At 42.4% G+C, this 18744-nt stretch overlaps 1 protein-coding gene across 2 annotated transcripts in view; it reads left to right on the forward strand.

The window, feature by feature from the left end:
• The window catches only part of sema5a (sema domain, seven thrombospondin repeats (type 1 and type 1-like), transmembrane domain (TM) and short cytoplasmic domain, (semaphorin) 5A), a 205228-nt gene that overhangs the window by 84897 nt on the left and 101587 nt on the right, over positions 1 to 18744 (forward strand). For both annotated transcript variants that reach the window (XM_052483480.1, XM_052483481.1), the window contains 3 exons: positions 4232 to 4294; positions 10113 to 10211; positions 17241 to 17454. In XM_052483480.1, coding sequence (XP_052339440.1) covers positions 4232 to 4294; positions 10113 to 10211; positions 17241 to 17454 — 376 coding nt within the window. The remainder of the gene's footprint in view (positions 1 to 4231; positions 4295 to 10112; positions 10212 to 17240; positions 17455 to 18744) is intronic.

An 18744-nucleotide genomic window follows, 5' to 3' on the forward strand; every position in this document is an offset into this window, starting at 1 on the left:
CTTTCTCTTCTCTCTCCCTCTGTTCTATCGTTAATATAATGGCCTTATGAGAGACATGAGAGACTTTAAATCCTTCATTAGTAGGCTATTTCCTCTGACACAGAAAATGTAAACTGGAACACAGAGAGGCAGTCTAGTTTTTCAGAGAGTGTTGTGGATCGAAGCATTAGGCAATTATTGCTGGACAAGTTCTGTAGTAGCAGTAGCATTGTTCACATTCAATGTGGAGTGCAGTATGTGAAATAAATAGCACATATGCCATGAAACATTATTTTTTGCTATAATGAAGACATCTAATGCAAGATGCAAAATAGGTTCCCAGTGTGTTGTATTTCAGCAGCTTCTCTCTTCCCATCACACTTTCTGTCTGAGAGACAATTACCCCTGCTTAGCAAGCACTAACGGAACACCTCTGTTAGCTTCAATAGCACAGCTTCTTTAAATTGGTCTGGATAACTCCTCCATTTAAATGCATGGAATAATACAGAGGACTGAGTCAGTGGAACGGGGGCACAGAATAGAGATACACAGCACACTCAATAATAACTTGGACTGGTCCATTAAAGTGGCTGAGAGGGGTGATGGGGTTCGGAAACTAATGGTTTGACCCTGGATGATGGTCAATGTTCACACTGATAGTGACTAATTGACTGTCTGCCCTGTGTATACTGAACACCTTCATATTTGATGTCATACATTATGGTGAGACGACAGTCTCTGTGGAGTTAGCATGTTTATCAGTCAATTAAAACATACCCTATTAAGATTTTAAATACCCTACCTGCATGTTGACTGACAGCTCTGCTCTGATGACTGTAACTATCTGGGATTGTTGTGAAACAGACACATATTTTAATATGACTTCAGGGCCAATTTCTTGTCAGAACCTTTCATCGGCTTACATCAGCCAGACATCAGTCAGAATTCTAAATGTCGCGACAACAAAAAAACGGTCAAAAGACATTTCGAACAGATACAGATGTCTCTGCTCTCTGTCTCTCCTCATAATGTCCTAGTCTTACGAAGGAGTCCCAAGACAGTATCTACTCTAGACATAACGTGTGGCTCTCTTTATGCAAAATAGATGCTATCATCTCTGGGTGTCTGGGGAGAAGAACACTTCTCTGTTTTTCTCTCTGTCTTTCCATTCCTCTTTCTTGCTCTCCCTTTTCGCTCTCTGCCTAAGTCCCTGTCCTATGCTATGTTATGTCCCCCCAATCTCTCTCTCTCTCTCTCTCTCTCTCTCTCTCTCTCTCTCTCTCTCTCTCTCTCTCTCTCTCACCCGATCTCTTTTTCTGCCACCCTTCTGCTTCTCTCTCCCTCTGTCTGTCCTCTGACCACGCTCTCTCTGTCTCTCCCTAACACCCACCTTAGGGTAACAATGGGCCTCTTAGTAGTAAAGACACACACATGGTCTCTGCACAAAGGCTCATCTCTTGGTTATCAAACAGTACTGAGGACAGTGTAGTGAAGAGAGAGGGTGGGCAGAGAGAACATGCATATCTCCAGATTCAAATCACTTTAAGTCCCAAACACTGAATGCCTGCATGTGATTATGCCCTACAGCTGCTTTCAGACCAGTAGATACTTCTGAAAAGCAGCTTTTCTTTCTAACTAAAAAGGGCTGTGTATCAGAGACCTAAAGTTGAGAGCTGATAATTAGAATAAATGTCAGCACACTAGAGATTCAATTTCACTTTAAGAGAGCTATTTTGTCTGCAGAGTACGGTGAAGCTAAATAATAGGGTTGTAATGGGTGTTTCATGTTTTAAGATTTTGGTTCTGGACTTCGCATCGATGCACGGCTAGGTATTCTGGCCCATATGATGTCTTGGCACTGAGGTACTGGGGTGTGGGAGGTGGTAAATGATGCCAATATATTACTGGTTTTAGGAAAGATGGATAATATTCACTTCATATTTTATTATAGTAGCCGTTTTTGAAAGTGGAATAAGTATGAGTTTTGAATCTCTTCCGAATTGTTCTATTTATATTTGATTATTATAATAAATTTGAATGACTAATGATTTGTTTTATTGAATCCGTTAGTGCCCACAAAGCTCTTTCGTAATATTATTGATTATGTTACTTCATCATTACTATCTAATACCATATCACAGACGGACCAGCGAAAGTTTGTGTTTGAGTTAGACCAAACCTTTTGGTATTTTCCCTGTAATTTCTGAGTGCACATACTGTACACACATAGCCTACTCATAGGGACAGCCAGTGCTGTGCAAGCTGGGTTGGCCTGCTGAGCTGCTAGTGCTTATGTGTGGTTTGTGTCAGAGGAGCACTGTCCCTAAAATAGCTAGCTTTGGCCTGGAATGTCATCTGGCATCCTGACAGATACAGCTGAGTGGTGGCCACGCACACATGCACACACACACAATCCACCACCTTCTGCTTCCCTACACTTTTTGCTGGGCTTTCTCCTTCTCATCCCCCCTTCTCCCGCCTCCTGTTCCCACGTGAACCTGCCAGGTGTGTGGGTAATAATTATTATTATTATTATTAGGGGGGTGCTTATATTTTGTCCTGTTACACACAAGTGTCTTTTTTTGCACATCCCAACTCTCCCTGAGACCGCAACAGATTTTTTCACCTTGCCGGCCCCGATTTCAACCAGGAACCTTTGAGTTAATGGCCCAATGCACTAACCTCTAGGCTACCTGTGCGTGAGCGCGTGTGTGTTTGTGTGTGTGTGCGTGCGTGCAATATCTCTACTTCCTGTTACATCTTTTAGGCCATTGGGACGGTGGAGTTAAGGCTTTCTCATAAAAACCACGGAGGAGAATTTCAGTGCACTGTTCCTGTCTGAGGAGGAAATTAAAGAACGTTTCTGCTGAGGGGTTTCAACTTTACCTCTCTTTCTGTCTGCACGATATACAGCTGATATACAACTATCAATCCTGAATCAGATGGAAACATTATAATAATGTGTTTGGTATAGTTTAACAGGTTCTTAATGTGAAAGGTGGTTTCAACTCATTAGGCTACCTCCCCCTCATTTCGTCCTTATACAAAGTTGAAATATAGAGTATATTTAAGATGAAAACACAATTTATTTTATGTCCTAAAAAAAAAAAGTACCCATACAGTATAAAGTTCCCTCAAGTAGTTTACCATATTGTAAAAATAGAAACTGCTCTCCGTGATTTACCTGGCTAAATGAATGATTGGGGAAGGTGGTCTAGAGTTACAGTGAAACATACAATTACAATGGGACTGATAGCTCGCAAGTGGTTCATAAACTTCCGGAGTGGTACATTAAGTTACAGCGGTACAGTAATTATTACAGAAACTTTCCATTCACTCCCTAATCTCTGGAGGGGCGGTAATGGCTGTTCTCCTCCTCCGTCCATCCATCGTTTCACTGGCTTGACGCCAGCAGTCATTTCATTCCATTACTACAGAACCTTTATCAATGAAAACCCCCTGGAGGACCAGAAGTGAAATTACAGTTGAGGAATCAGAGTGTATTGAATTCTCATCCTTAGAGGACAGGCTTAGGTTTTATCTCCTAATTCCTCTCTGCTAGTAAAAACGTGAAAAGCATCTCAACATTTCCTCCCATGTAAATCACATTGACATTCAGTTCTGTGCTTGCTCTCTCATGTCTAAGTATCCCTCATTTTCTCCCCTGGTGTAAATCACATTGTCATCCGTCTCTGTGCTCGCTCCCTCGTGTCTGGAATGAGCCCTGGTGGGTGGGCTCGTTAATTGAATTCAGTGTTCGTATTTAACGTGCACTGGTACACCGATAGGATGCGGTCTGCTGTGTAGGATGTATTCATTCAGCCTCTGTGTGGGTCGATGAACCACAGCCATATAAATGAATGGGAAAGGGAAAGAGGTTGGTTGTAGTGGCCGATAGATACTATACCACCTGGTCAAACCAACTCAAGACTGGAGGAAATAGTGTACACCGCATTTAAAACAATGTGATGTGGTATACCTGCCTACAGAAAACGGCTATTGTAGAATGTTGTCATTGTTCATTATTAAACTGTTGTCTACTGCTCAAGTATCAGTTTATTGAGTGTTTCTAAAAGCTGATCTTTTGTTGGTTTACAATGGTGTTAATGAACAGTTCATATTTTTTTGCCCAATGTTTAATGTTCTCTTCGTTTAATGCCTATGTGTTTCCATTGTGCCATGCTGTTTCAGTGTCTGTTTCTAATGCAGTCACCAGTATCTTGGGTTTCTAATGTTATTTTTGTGTTGACAGGAGGCGGAGTGGCACTGTGATGAGTTCACTAAAGGAGCCTGCTTCAGTCGGGGGAAGTCAGAGGTGAGGCCGTTAACACACTCATCCCAACATGAAACAAACCCACTCATAACTCAGACTTAACTTAGACTTCACTCAAACTGGAGAAAACCCCTCATGGACAACAATGTGTGATTTATGTCTGAAGTAGGTGGATTTATGTCTGAATTTAGTGGGTTTAGTACACACCTTTCATTTAAACTGACTATACACAGACACTGTTTTCCTTTCTTCTGTTTGTGTGTGTGTATGTGTGTGTGTGTGTGTTTGTGAGTGAGTGAGAACAGTGTATTTAAATATCACTCCACAATAATATAAAATACAGATTTTTTAACTAACATTCACACGGCTCATACATCCACACGGCTCAGACATTCACACGGCTCAGACATTCACACGGCTCAGACATTCACGCGGCTCAGACATTCACACGGCTCAGACATTCACACGGCTCAGACATTCACACGGCTCAGACATTCACACGGCTCAGACATTCACACGGCTCAGACATTCACACGGCTCAGACATTCACACGGCTCAGACATTCACACGGCTCAGACATTCACACGGCTCAGACATTCACACGGCACAGACATTCACACGGCTCAGACATTCACACGGCTCAGACATTCACACGGCTCAGACATTCACGCGGCTCAGACATTCACGCGGCTCAGACATTCACACGGCTCAGACATTCACACGGCTCAGACATTCACACGGCACAGACATTCACACGGCTCAGACATTCACACGGCTCAGACATTCACACGGCACAGACATTCACACGGCTCAGACATTCACACGGTACAGACATTCACACGGCTCAGACATTCACACGGCTCAGACATTCACACGGCTCAGACATTCACACGGCTCAGACATTCACACGGCTCAGACATTCACACGGTACAGACATTCACACGGCTCAGACATTCACACGGCTCAGACATTCACACGGCTCAGACATTCACACGGCGCAGACATTCACGCGGCTGAGACATTCACGCGGCTCAGACATTTACGCGGCTCAGACATTAACATTCACGCGGCTCAGACATTAACATTCACACGGCTCAGACATTCACGCTGCTCAGACATTCACACGGCTCAGACATTCACGCTGCTCAGACATTCACACGGCTCAGACATTCACACAGCACAGACATTCACACGGCACAGACATTCACGCGGCTCAGACATTCACACGGTACAGACATTCATACGGCTCAGACATTCACACGGCTCAGACATTCACACGGCTCAGACATTCACACGGCTCAGACATTCACACGGCACAGACATTCACACGGTACAGACATTCACACGGCTCAGACATTCACACGGCTCAGACATTCACACGGTACAGACATTCACACGGCTCAGACATTCACACGGCTCAGACATTCACACGGCTCAGACATTCACACGGCGCAGACATTCACACGGCTCAGACATTCACACGGCTCAGACATTCACACGGCACAGACATTCACACGGCTCAGACGTTCACACGGCTCAGACATTCACACGGCTCACACATTCACACGGCTCAGACATCCACACGGCTCAGACATTCACGCGGCTGAGACATTCACGCGGCTCAGACATTTACGCGGCTCAGACATTAACATTCACGCGGCTCAGACATTAACATTCACACGGCTCAGACATTCACGCTGCTCAGACATTCACACGGCTCAGACATTCACGCTGCTCAGACATTCACACGGCTCAGACATTCACACGGCTCAGACATTCACACGGCTCAGACATTCACGCTGCTCAGACATTCACACGGCTCAGACATTCACGCTGCTCAGACATTCACACGGCTCAGACATTCACACGGCTCAGACATTCACGCTGCTCAGACATTCACACGGCTCAGACATTCACGCTGCTCAGACATTCACACGGCTCAGACATTCACACGGCTCAGACATTCACACGGCTCAGACATTCACACGGCTCAGACATTCACACGGCTCAGACATTCACGCTGCTCAGACATTCACACGGCTCAGACATTCACGCTGCTCAGACATTCACACGGCTCAGACATTTACGCTGCTCAGACATTCACACGGCTCAGACATTCACACGGCTCAGACATTTACGAGGCTCAGACATTTACGCGGCTCAGACATTAACATTCACACGGCTCAGACATTTACGCGGCTCAGACATTAACATTCACACGGCTCAGACATTCACACAGCTCAGACATTTTTCTTAATAACATTTCCCATAGTTTATACAGCATTAGACATGCACTCCTAATGCAGTATAAGTATAGTTCTAGACACACATAAAGACTCGTAATATACCAAAAGTCATAATGTATCATCATAATCACTTAGAATATACTGGAACATAGTGCTTCATAATTGCTGATCACTTCTTCCTCAAGGGTCATGCAGCATTGTTGACTAATAATGAAGTGATCAGCAATTATGAAGCACTATGTTCCAGTATATTCTAAGTGATTATGATGATACTTATAATGCATTATGACTATTGGTATATGGAATTATGAGTCTTTATGCATGTCTATAACTATACTTATACTGCATTAGGAGTGCATGTGGCGGCAGGGTAGCCTAGTGGTTAGAGCATTGGACTAGTAACCGAAAGGTTGCAAGTTCAAATCCCCGAGTTGACAAGGTACAAATCTGTCGTTCTGCCCCTGAACAGGCAGTTAACCCACTGTTCCTAGGCCGTCATTGAAAATAAGAATTTGTTCTTAACTGACTTGCCTAGTTAAATAAAGGTTAAAAAAATCATTAAAAAAATGTCTACTGCTGTATAAATGCATTGTCTGTGTGGACTTCATAGAAAGTATTATCCAGGTTTGTTAATCACTTGGTACCACTTTAGTTCATTGCTCTCTAAAAGTGATGATTCAAAAGCATTACGGTAATTCCTAGAATACACTGTGTGTGTGTGTGTGTGTGTGTGTGTGTGTGTGTGTGTGTGTGTGTGTGTGTGTGTGTGTGTGTGTGTGTGTGTGTGTGTGTGTGTGTGTGTGTGTGTGTGTGTGTGTGTGTGTGTACATGCGCACACACACACACAACTATGAGGAGTTCAGTCAGGGCAAATCAGAGGTGAGGCCGTTAACACATTCATCCCAACATGAAACAAACCCACTCATAACTTAGACTTCACTCAAACTGGAGAAAACCCTCATGGACAACAATGTGTGATTCATGTCTGAAGTAGTATTTAGTGGGTTTAGTACACACCTTTTCATTTAAACTGACTATACACAGACACTGTTTTCCTTTCTTCTGTGCGTGTGTGTGTGTGTGTGTGTGTGTATGTGGTTTTCCTGCATACCCTCCTCCAAATAACATGCTTTATGACTGAATGTGACCGTGGGCTGAACTGCAGGGGCCTCGTGGGTATTTCAGTTGTTTGGTTGGGGTCTGAGAGATTTGACTGTGTGTTTATCCCTCTGTGAAAGGTTGTTAGAGGCCTATAACACACACACACACACACCGCCTCATGGGCCTATGCTCTTTTCAGATTAGAGATATTTTTCTTTAGACCGAGAGAGAAAGATGTACCTGTGAAAGTCTTTATAATCAGAGCCAGAGAGATGCACCTGTGAAAGTCTTTATAATCAGAGCCAGAGAGATGCACCTGTGAAAGTCTATAATCAGACAGAGAGAGATGTACCTGTGAAAGTCTTTATAATCAGAGCCAGAGAGATGCACCTGTGAAAGTCTATAATCAGACAGAGAGAGATGTACCTGTGAAAGTCTATAATCAGACATAATAGGTGTGCAGGGATTGGCCAGTGTATGATTGTCATTCTGAATTACAGACTAAGCTACCTTAGTCCTAAGGAATAGTTTTTCTTGTTGTTGCTTCTGAAGATACACTCCGGTAATGTACAGTAATATTTCGCAGAATGTTTCCCTTCCCTGGCAAATAATGCAGACAGGCAATGCAAAAATAAGCAGGAAGCGCACAGGACAATTTTGATTTGAAGCACACGAGACAATGACACAAAGAACAGCATTGAAGACATCATTCTCTGCATATTTATTTATTTCCCTCTCTTTCTTTCTCTTTCTCTCTCTCGCTCTGTCTTTCACTCTCTCACACTCACATTCTCTCTCTTTGTCTCTCACACTCTGTCTCTCTGTCTCTCTCGCCCTCTCACTCTCTCTTCATCTATCCCTTTTACTTGGCAGAGTTGGGGGTTTTTATTACTTAGTCCGCCGCACAGCAATATACCGTAACTTAAGTTATTTCACAGATACGGTGTCTCCGCCTTGAGTGAATTTACAAGTGATTGTGCTCTTTAAAGCCGGTGTCTGCCTCTCTGAACCGCCTTTGATTTATTTCCACCAGGAGAAGAAAAGGGACTTAAATTGACTTGACGGGAGTCGATCGGCAGCTCTGTCTGGTTTGTCATTCGAGAGCCGTGCATAACAGTCTCCGTGTTACTATAAGGAGCCTGAACATTTGTCAGGAGGTTTTCAACACTGTGACACAAGACACACATTAAAATCAGCTTTTTATTTGCTGGGGGAACAACCTCCGTGCTGAGTTGAGTTATACACACAGGCAGCCACACTACAAAAGGCAGACACACGCACACACACACAACGAGACACACAAACACACAGCGAGAGAGACACACACATATACAATGTGCTTAGTACAGGAAAATGAATCGATTTACGAGTTAACCACCATCTTGATAGGGGGAAATAAAATATACCCGACTTCTACCCCTCCCACAGACGCACATATACTGCTCCCACTAACCCTTCAGCGGTCCCTTGTAACACTCCTAAATCAGGCACCACTGATAGAGAGAGAGGTGGAGAAGAGAGCGAGCGTGAAAGCGTGAGAAAGGAGAAAGAGAAAGGGAGATAGAAGAGCGAGAAAGAGAGGGAAAAAAAGAGTCAGAGAGGGGCATCTCTAGTACACCAGACAGTCTGATTTACTGGCCCTAAATCTGAACGAGGGCCCTCAGGAACCACAAGCCCCAGGTCCCTTCAGACGGACTCAGGGGAGCTTACCAATTAAGTGGTTTATTTTAAGACTCCAGTCAGACAATGCAAAAACACACATCCACCATGTTCTGACACGACTTCTCACTGCTAGCATCGTGTTAGTGTTGTGTGTTTTTAACAAAGTCCAATGACAGACTGAGCAGTGTGAATAGTGTTGGGGGAAACAGAGGTCGTGTTGTTACACTGTTTCAATCAATCACATTTTATTCATTTTTTATTTGTATAGCACTTTTCAACCCGGGCTTTAAGCTAACCCCCAAAGGATTAGCCAAGGCAACAGAGGCAAAGAAAAACTCCCAATACAGATGTAGGATCTTAATTTGATCACCCTGTTGCAGGAGAACTTTCCTGCAGTGCAGGACATTTAAAACATGAGGTTTAAAAAGGCTTGTGAAGTTTGTAATTTCCACTTTGACATTTTTGACTTGATTTTCCCTTGTGTCAACACTTACATTTCCTGTTGCTGCAGGATAATTTTACTACTGTAGCAAACTGGCTTGAATTAAGATATCACATCTGTAGGTACTCTAGGGCTGCAGCTTCATTATTCAGAGTTAGTGCAATGTTTGGATGTGACTGGCTAGTATTTACACATATACTTTCTTATCTTGCATATGTGATTATTTGTATTATATGTAATCTTTGTGTTTTTTTTATCTTCTACCTTTTTTGAGCTCTCGTTGAAGAGAAATTCCAATGTATGTACTTACAAATGGCAAATACTTGAAACTTGGTTACGGTGTTTATTCCTGTGTTTGTGTCATTCTATTAGTGCTAATGTCAGCTGTGCTGTTCTGTCCTCTCCACAGGAGGAGTGTCAGAATTACATCAGAGTGCTGCTGGTGAATGGAGATAGACTGTTCACCTGTGGAACCAATGCCTTCACACCCATCTGCACCAACCGCACTGTAAGAATCTATTCATGTCTCTTCTCTCCTCTCCTATTACTTGCTTATCTGTAACTATCTTCTATTTTCCTCTCTTCTACTACTCTATGCTCCTCTACTTCTAGTTCTACTCCACCTACTGTATATAAACCTGCAGTTTAATCCGAGGGAAGTGTGTGGGCTGTTGGTTATATTATATGGTGTGTAGGTGGAGGGAAGGACAATGTTTTTATTTTATTTAAAATTTTGTTAGCAGCAAAGGTCACCGTCTCATAACGACTACTCCGACAGAAATACATATAGTATAAATGTCAATACATTATTACAATGGTATTTCATCAGCCCTGTTATAGGAGAACACATATTTACTCTGAGTGGGTCTGCTAATATGAAAGGTAAGTGCTGCATAGCTATAGAGAGAGGGAGAGCGAGAGAGACAAAAAATTGAGTGTAACAGAGAGGGGGAGAGAGGGGGGATCGGGAGAGAGGTAAAGAGAGAAGAATCCAGTGTGACAAAGGGAAGGAGAGAGTGGGGGGGATCAGGAGAGAGGGAAAGAGAGAAGAATCCAGTGTGACAAAGGGAAGGAGAGAGTGGGGGGATCAGGAGAGAGGGAAAGAGAGAAGAATCCAGTGTGACAAAGGGAAGGAGAGAGAGGGGGGATCGGGAGAGAGGGAAAGAGAGAAGAATCCAGTGTGACAAAGGGAAGGAGAGAGTGGGGGGATCGGGAGAGAGGGAAAGAGAGAAGAATCCAGTGTGACAAAGGGAAGGAGAGAGAGGGGGGATCGGGAGAGAGGGAAAGAGAGAAGAATCCAGTGTGACAAAGGGAAGGAGAGAGAGGGGGGATCGGGAGAGAGGTATCAGGAGAAGAGAGAAGAATCCAGTGTGACAAAGGGAAGGAGAGAGAGGGGGGATCAGGAGAGAGGGAAAGAGAGAAGAATCCAGTGTGACAAAGGGAAGGAGAGAGAGGGGGGATCGGGAGAGAGGGAAAGAGAGAAGAATCCAGTGTGACAAAGGGAAGGAGAGAGAGGAAAGGGGGATCAGTGTGACAAAGGGAGAGAGTGGGGGGAGAGAAAGAAGAATCCAGTGTGACAAAGGGAAGGAGAGAGGGGGATCGGGAGAGAGGTAAAGAGAGAAGAATCCAGTGTGACAAAGGGAAGGAGAGAGAGGGGGGATCAGGAGAGAGGAAAGAGAGAAGAATCCAGTGTGACAAAAAGGGGAGGGGGATCAGAGAGAGGGGGATCAGTGTGACAAAGGGAAGGAGAGAGAGGGGGGATCAGGAGAGAGGGAAAGAGAGAAGAATCCAGTGTGACAAAGGGAAGGAGAGAGAGGGGGGATCAGGAGAGAGGTAGAAAGAAAGAGATCGAGAGCGACAGAGAGGTAGAGAGAGGGCAGGAGAGGGAGAGAGAAAGAGAGAGAGGCATCGTGAGGGAGAGAGGTGGAGGGAGAGGATAGATTGCGAAGGAGGTAGAGAGAGATTGAGAGGGAAGGAGAGAGAGATCGCGGGGGAGGGAGAGAGGGATTGAGTGTGACAGAGAGGGAAAGGGAGAGAGTGGGATCAAGTGTGACAGAGAGGGAGTGAGACAGATCTTGAGGGAGGGAGGTATTGGGTGCGACAGAGAAGGAGATTGAGAGGGAGGGAGAGGGAGAGAGAGAGGGATCGAGAGCGACAGGGAAAGAGAGAGAGAAAGATTCCATGGGAGGGAGAGAGAGAGCGAGACAGAGGAGAAGGAAATAAATATGCATTTAGTTATCATAATGTGTGTACATAACCACAGATTAATATCCCGTTAATGACCCATTCACTGTCTTTACAGGCATTTACTGAAATTAATTCTGTCCAAATGTCCTCATTCATGACAATATATTAATTAATTTCAAGACCTTATCAATATTTATGGCCTTGAATGGCAGGATTATTTTTGCCCACTATGGATTTGTCAGAAATTAGAGAATGCAATCCTCTAGTCATGCTATTGATAATGGCGATGATGATATTGCTACTGATGATGATGATGAGTATGATGATGGTGATGATGATGTGATGATGATGATGATGAGTGTGGTGATGATGAGTATGATGATGTGTGTGATAATGATGAGAAAGGAGGATGATGATGAGAATGAGGATGATGATGAGGATGATGATAATGATGAGTATGGTGGTCATGATGATGAGGATGATCATGATGATGATTTTGATAATTATAATGATGATGAGTGAAATGATGATTATATAGAACTTATTATTGCTGCCCCAAAGTCCTCTTTGCTGCCCTTTAGACAGCTATGAATCATCTGACACCTAACACCTGCTTCGCTGTCTCTTTCTGTGTCTGATCACATTTATGAGACGGCTGCAAGGAAATGTAACATGGCAACTGACCAGGAAGGAAGGGAGAGAAAGAGAGATGATCTGAAAGCCAAGTCAACAGCACTGAGTGTGTCTCAAATGATTGGCTATTAGAGGTGTGAAAGTGACCTGTTTCCCCAGCCCGTCCACCCAACCACAGCTGCTGTGTGTCCTGAAGAGAGAACTCATTCACTACATTGCTTTAATATGCATGATAGATGCAGCCTCTATCTAAACTCTATCCCCATTCCACCTGTCTTACAGACCCAGCTCGACCCAAACACTTCCCTCAACACACAGAATAAACTCCATCAATACCCCCTTTCATGGCAGACTTCAGGCCCAGACACAGTGACACTTGTTGGGTCAAGCTGGGTCAGACCGGAGGCCCGGAGCGGAGGTAGTTTGTTGACGGAACCAACGGTGGTCCAAATCAACCCACTCTAATAAATCTATACAAAGTGACCCGCTCTTAGGCTGTTTTATTAATGAGCATCACGTACTTTAAGGAAGTGGAAAGTCCATCTCTCATTGATTAATCAGAAACCCAAGCCAGCATTAGAGAGAAGCTTCAGTGTGTCAGTTGGACAAAGATTGTGTTCTGTATAGTTAGACATCTTCTGCCCGTCAGGCAGGATGTGCAGTTAAGAACACACCTGGGTCGATGTGAGTAATGTGTAGTGTTGCCTCATAGCATAATGTGATGGTTAGTGGGGGGTGGGGGGGAAAGGAACTATAGTGGCCCTAGAATTGACCATTGCAGAACCCCATTTGCGGAATTAGTAAGCATTTAAAGTTTATTGGACGGGTTTCCATTGAAACAAAGATCCATTTCTACAACAGTATGTGGTTAACCATAAATGTGAAGTACGGAATGATGGTTTATATAAATAATATATAGAAATACATCACGGTTTAGATTGATAGGAATGCAGGTGGAAGTCTTGCCCTAAGCATCTCTCCTTTGCGGTTACACCATGAGTTTCATTTTCAGATTGGCAAAGAAAACACTGTGTACATTCCAGCTCTTAAACATATCCAAGGCTTTTGCCTCAGTTTATGTTGGGTGGGTTTTTATTGGGAACAAGTGTACTGTCTCAGGGCCAAGTGTAGGTCGTACTGTAGAGTATTTTTAAACACGGCGAGCTGGATTTGGCCTCGCTTTCAAAGGCAGACAAACCAAACGTCTGAGCTCTGAGCTTCGCATGGAGCTGCTTGTGAAAACGGAGAGGCTTTCCCTAAGTCACTAATGTGGTTTAATAATGCTTTATCAAGGAAAACAGATGTATGTGCGCTAGTCATCAGAACAACCAAACCAGGAGGAATAAAATGTACATGAACTTCTCCAGGAAGTACAGTGAAGATGGAGGTTTTCTATTAGCATTGGTCCTGTTCCAGATGTTGTGTTCTTGTTCTTAGAGTGTGGTTTTGGATAGGTTAAGCTGATTAAAAAAGGCTGTGGGAAGAGTCATATTCTTGCCTAAAAAGATGCTATAGCTAATTACCAGCAATACCCACCCACATAGATATGGCCATAAGAGCTCTGTGCTGGGAACTGCGTAGGTAGAATGTAGGTTGCCTCTATTTTACCTCAGTTGATTCTCCAGGGATTGGTTTTGTATCCAAACTGTATAGCTAAAGGTAGGATTTTAGCTATGGTTCGGTAAGATGGTCTTACCGTAACAATAAGAGACAGGCTTCTTCCTAGAGGAGAAACAGCAGTTTCACAGGCATTATTGTTTATTGTTCCATATCCTTCTTTCTAATCTGAGGTCTGTCCAAATGAAGTTTATTTCCCAAACACTATCCACCAATTTTTCACATTTGTGTTTTTTCATCAGAATTGATTGTTTATAGGTACCTTCATGTGTGTGTAAAATTTTACTGTTCTCAGATTTGTTTGCAAAACTATATATGTCCATTGTTTCACTGGAATGGAATGTTCGTATCCTGTTTATTTGACTGTGATATGTGGTTGTCTCACCTAGCTATCTCAAGATGAATGCACTTACTATACGCCTCTCTGGATAAGAGCATCTGCTAAATGACTAAAATGTAAAATGTAAATGTTTTACATACAGATCTCATATTACTGTCTTGCATTTTTTTTATATTGATGTCACAAATGTACAGTATAATTTCTAAATGTCTTTATAAAAAAAATAAATAACATTTTTTTCAATTTTCGCCAAAAATGACATACCCAAATCTAACTGTCTATAGCTCAGGCATTGAAGCAAGGATATGCATATTCTTGATACCTTTTGAATGGAAAAACTTTGACGTTTGTGAAAATGTAAAATGAATGTAGGATAACATAGTGCATTAGATCTGGTAAAAGAAAATACGAAGAAAAAAACAAACATTTTTTTATATTTTTTTATACCATCATTTTGAAATGCAAGAAAAAGACCATAATGTATTATTCCAGCCCAGGTGCAATTTAGATTTTGGCCACTAGATGGCGGCAGTGTATGTGCAACATTTTAGACTGATCCAATTAAGCATTGCATTTCTGTTCAAACTTTTGGGTCAAGACTGCCCAAATGTGCCTAATTGGTTTATTAGTAACTTCTCAAGTTCATAACTGTGCACTCTCCTCAATCAATAGCATGGTATTTTTTCACTGTAATAGCTACTGTAAATTGGACAGTGCAGTTAGATTAACAGGAATTTACGCTTTCTGCCAATATCAGATATGTCTATGTCCTGCGAATAGTTCTTGTTATTTACAGCTTCATGCTAATTGCATTAGCCTACGTTAGCTCAACTGTCCCGTGGGGGACCCACCGATCCTGAAGAAGTTTTAAAATCTACTATAGCAGTACTAGTTATTTCTCTTAGAGTGAGGCGGATATATAGCATTTAGCAAAAAAAAAGATTTGTCTCTCTGAATTGAAACCACCAAGTGATAGATTTTAAACAAGAAACATGTCTGTCATTGAACAACCCCATGCCATCATCATGATAAGATAGTGAAAAAACACAATCATTTATTTGATCATTTATTTTTTTTAACCTCTTGCTCCTACCTGGCACGCAGGCGTCCCATCTAGAGATCTGGAAATGCAAATGCTAATAGTATTAGTTAAAACTCAAACGTTCATTAAAATACACATGCAGGGTATTGAATTAAAGCTACACTCGTTGTGAATCCAGGCAACAAGTCAGGTTTTTAAAATGCTTTTCGGCGAAAGCATGAGAAGCTATTATCTGATAGCATGTAACACCCCAAAAGACCCGCAGGGGACGTAAACAAAATAATTAGCATAGTCGTCGCTACACAAACCGCACAAATAAAATATAAAACATTCATTACCTTTGACCATCTTTTTTGGCACTCCTAGATGTCCCATAATCACTATTGGGTCTTTTTTTCCGATTAAATCGGTCCATATATAGCCTAGATATCGATCTATGAAGACTGTGTGATAAACGAAAAAAAATAGCGTTTCATAACGTAACGTCATTTTTTAAAATTCAAAAAGTCGACGATAAACTTTCACAAAACACTTCGAAATACTTTTGTAATGCAACTTTAGGTATTAGTACACGTTAATAAGCGATAAAATTCATCAGGAGGCGATGTAAATTCTATAGGTGTCCGTCTGGAAAAAATGTCCGGATATTTCTCAACCAAAACATCCGGTCGGAGACCGGAGGGAATCGTTTCCCTTGATTCGGTTTGACCAAGAATCAAAGCCGAAGCAAATGACAAGACTCTAGACATCGTGTGGAAGCTGTAGGTACTGCAACCTCGGCCTCATTTAATTTGGTTCTTCTTGAACAATTCCTAGAAGTGGCGCATGGATATTTATTTCCATTTTCAGTGATCAGATTTTTCTGCACTTTTCGATGAAACGCACGTTCTGTTATAGTCACAGCAGTGATTTAACCAGTTTTATAAACGTCTGAGTGTTTTCTATCCACACATACTAATCATATGCATATACTATATTCCTGGCATGAGCAGCAGGGCGCTGAAATGTTGCGCGATTTTTAACAGAATGTTCAAAAAAGTAGGGGGTAGGAGTAACAGGTTAATCAACTAATTCCACAACATTTCTGAAAATTGAGAAAGTTTTTGAATTTAAATGAGCTCATGTTGAGCCAAGCAAGCGGTACATGTGTATGTATGTCTGTGTCTTTTGGTATTGACTGTATGTGTGAGGTAGGCAATGATTAGCATTAGCAGGAACGAGCTGGAAGTTAGCGATGACAAGCTAGTTATGAGATGAGAAATCGGCATAGTGGTGAAATAAACAATCATATAAAGGTGATTTGTAAAACAGTCTGCACTCACACTGCTTTGCCTTTATCAACTATAAATGCTGCCAATTGTGACTTCTCTGTTTCACTTGAACTTTTACTTTTACTTTTACTTCAAGTCAAACTCCAAGTCTCTCCCTTGGTTCTGTGGTAACCAAGCAACGTGCTCAATGTTTAGCCTTGTCTCATTGTGTGATCATTCTGCTAAAACTCACAGTATTTGAGAACAATCAATGTTTGTATGGGAGTGACGAATTCCAGTCAAGTAGAGGGGAGTTAAAAATCATGTGATGTGTGCTCACACTCCCTCTCTCTCCACTCCTGTGTGCATTTGTGTGCATTATAAACACATTAATCCTCTCCCCTCTCATTCCTCCTCCTACCCCTCATCTCCTCCCCCTCTCCACCCTCTCTCCCCCGCCCCCTCTAGCTGACCAACCTGACAGAGATCCATGACCAGATCAGTGGGATGGCCCGTTGTCCCTACAACCCTCTCCATAACTCCACAGCCCTGATCACCTCCAGCGGAGAGCTCTATGCTGCCACCGCCATGGACTTCTCTGGCAGAGACCCAGCTATATACCGCAGTCTGGGGGGGCTGCCGCCTCTACGCACTGCACAGTACAACTCCAAATGGCTCAATGGTAGGATGGGGTAGAGGTAGGGGTAGAGAAGCAAGCGGTAGGAGATAGGCGGATGCTGGCAATAATGCACTGCTTAGTACAACTCCAAATGGCTCAATGGTAGGCTGGGAAATGGAAGGTGGTAAGGAGGCAGGGGAATAAGCAGTAAAGGTATAGAGAGGAGGAAAAGTAGTTCATATAGAAGGAGAAAAGGGGTGGATGAGGGGGAAAGGGTAGAAGTTGGTGGTGTTTACAGGAAGTTGGTGGTGTTTACAGGAAGTGTCAAAATGTCTTTTACAATATATATATATATATATTTTTAAATATTTTGTTCTTTCCCTTTGAAGGATATACAAGTGACATTTCCATCTGGTACTGAAACAATGAAATCAGTGTGTCGTTCTGAAGAGCTCAGTGGATCGCAGTTCAACAGCACACCCCACCTGGAACAGGGCAGATGATTGAATACGCTGCTTCAGTCGTTCACTTGCTCTAAAAGAGCAGGTCAATCGCTATCTTGTCAGGATTTTATCTGATTCACATTAAAGCCAGATTGAAAAAATAAATTAAAAGCCACCACATAAATAGCGCCGCGACAACCTTTGAGAAAAGGTTTAATAACTAATTTTATGGCAAATTGATTTTTTCTCCCTTTTCTCCTGTGATGCTGTGCAAAGGTGCAGAGGAGAGGAGGGGCTGAAAGAGCAAACAAGAGGAAAAAACTCTTTCATTTAAAAGTGAATTAAATCACTGTCAGAGAGGATAAAGCGTGCGGTTAAGGTCCAATAATGTCATACATAAAAATGAACAGCTCATCAATGAGCGCTCTAGGAAGGTCAGCAGTTTTAGATGGGTTGACAACTATTACACCATTGTTTTGGTCATATCTCATCCTAACCTTTAGGGTTTCCCTGGATAAATAATTAATTTTGAAACACAAAGTCATTAATAACAATGCCATAATTTATTAAGACTAATCCCCTCAACCTCACATTCCTATGGACCCCTAGTCAATCACTCAGAACTCATTATCATATACAGTGCATTTGGAAAGTATTCAGACCCATTGACTTTTTCCACATTTTGTTACGTTACAGCCTTATTTAAAAAATAATTTCCCTCATCAATCTACGCACAATACTCTATAATGAGATAGTGAAAACAGATTTTTTTTTTAAATGTATAAAATAAAAACAAACAGAAATAGCTTATTTACATAAGTATTCAGACCCTTTGCTATAAGACTTGAAATTGAGCTCAGGTGCATCCTGTTTCCATCGATCATCCTGTTTCTGCGACTTGATTGGAGTC

The sequence above is a fragment of the Oncorhynchus keta genome, chromosome 28, assembly GCF_023373465.1.
Source record: "Oncorhynchus keta strain PuntledgeMale-10-30-2019 chromosome 28, Oket_V2, whole genome shotgun sequence".
Lineage (NCBI taxonomy): Eukaryota > Metazoa > Chordata > Actinopteri > Salmoniformes > Salmonidae > Oncorhynchus > Oncorhynchus keta.